The sequence below is a fragment of the Argentina silus genome, assembly GCF_951799395.1.
Source record: "Argentina silus genome assembly, chromosome: 8".
Lineage (NCBI taxonomy): Eukaryota > Metazoa > Chordata > Actinopteri > Argentiniformes > Argentinidae > Argentina > Argentina silus.
Genome location: NC_139662.1, coordinates 13,961,880 through 13,963,657, shown reverse-complemented (window position 1 = coordinate 13,963,657; position 1,778 = coordinate 13,961,880). Strand labels below are relative to the sequence as shown.

General features: G+C 54.3%; 1 protein-coding gene across 1 annotated transcript in view; it reads left to right on the top strand.

Annotated features, from left to right (window-relative positions):
- Positions 1–846: 846 nt before the first annotated feature.
- Positions 847–1,778, top strand: part of sema3b (sema domain, immunoglobulin domain (Ig), short basic domain, secreted, (semaphorin) 3B) — a 14,993-nt gene continuing 14,061 nt past the window's right edge. The window contains exon 1 of the mRNA XM_083675525.1: positions 847–1,156. Coding sequence (XP_083531651.1) covers positions 952–1,156 — 205 coding nt within the window. The 5' untranslated portion in view covers positions 847–951. The remainder of the gene's footprint in view (positions 1,157–1,778) is intronic.

Genomic DNA, 1,778 nt, shown 5'->3' with positions numbered 1-1,778 from the left:
TGAAGCATCCAACCAACATTACAGCCATCTCATTTACAGTTCATTAGCAGTCTGTTATTAAGTGAACTGATCTGTTGCAATCTGATCTGTCAGTTGGGATGACACAGACAGACAGACAGAGAGAGAGAGAGAGAGAATGGAATGAGGAGACGGAATGCCATCCTCCCTTGGTTGGCATCCTAGGTTGGTACTGCCACAGAGGGGGTGTCTGGGCTGGGCTTATAGACTGGGCATGGCACTGGGCCACCACACACAGCTCAAACCCCCTGCTAACCCCCTGCCAACCCCCTCTTAACTTCCCCCCTGTCCTTCCCACCCCTTAAAGGTGACCAGGGCCGTGGCTGGGGAGGGGGGGGGGGGGGTTTGGTGCCTACCAGCCCAGTAATGTGCTGTGTTTACAGCTTGTCTCTATAGTGGCTTACTGTGGCTGGCATTACTTACAGTGGCTGGCATCGGGCACCGGCCTGTCTCTGGCTATATATACTCCTGACGCTGGAGGGGGGGCGGGGGGGGTGGAGGGAGAGGGGGGAGAGAGGTCCCAGCAGCCTGCCTGCCTGCCTGCCTCGTTTGTAAAGTGTGGCTCTCTGGTTATTTTTAGGTCTCTATTCCTCCTGAAGCTTTTGCCCCCATCAGAGCTGAAAGGAACGTCACGGAACGTCACGGAACGTCACGGAACACATCAGAACACATCGGAACGCCGCGGAACCGGGAGAACGTCACAGAACACCCATAGGCTGACATCAGACCGGGAGAGATCAGCGATCGGGACGACAACCAGCTATCTGTGGATAAGGCTAACAACTACGCTAACAACCACTGCCCTACCCACACTGAGCGGAACCGACCTGTGTGTACACGAACCAAACCGAGCTGAGCTAAGCCAAGCCAACTGGTACTGACCCGAAACGAAGCAAACTGTGCCGAGCCAGGCTAATCTCATTCTAGGTGGCCATGATGATGATGATGATGATGGCGATGATGGTGACCTGTAGCTCCCTGCTCCTGCTCGGCCTCATGGCCGCCCAGGCCTCATCCAGCGGCCTGCCTAAGCCCTCCTCTTCATCACCCTCCTCCTCCTCCTCCTCCTCCTCTTCCTCACCCTCACACTCCTCTTCATCCTCCTCAGCCTCACCGCGAATGAAGCTCTCCTACAAAGGTAAGACCTGTCTGCCTGGGTGAGAGTTAATCTCACTGGATGTGTGTGTCTGTGTGTGTGTGTGTGTGTGTGTGTGTGTGTGTGTGTGTGTGTCTGTGTGTGTGTGTGTGTGTGTGTGTGTGTGTGTGTGTGTGTGTGTGTGTGTGTGTGTGTGTGTGTGTGTGTGCGTGCGTGGGTGCGTTCATGCATGCATGTGCGTGTGTGTGTGAGCTCTGCCTATCCATCTGACCCCCCCCCCCCACACACACACACACACACCCACCCCTGCTATGCTCCAGTTCATCCTCTACAACATACAGGCGTACTGTTTCATCCACACTAGCGAACAGTAGCAGTGTTGTGTGGTTTCTGTCATTCTTGGCTAGAAGTCCAGGAGCTGAGTTTGGGTTTTTGTCTTGTGAGTTGTGTCAATGTAACATGGCCGCTCAGTGACGAACAAAGCCACACCATCTAGGCTTGTCTCCATCGTGAGCTCAACACAAGGCCGGAGGAGGGAGAGGGAGGGAGGGAGGGAGGGAGGGAGAGAGAGAGAGAGAGAGAGAGAGAGAGAGAGAGAGAGAGAGAGAGAGAGAGAGAGAGATTTAGTTACTGTTACTTTAAGTCAGTTACTTTAAGTCAGGAA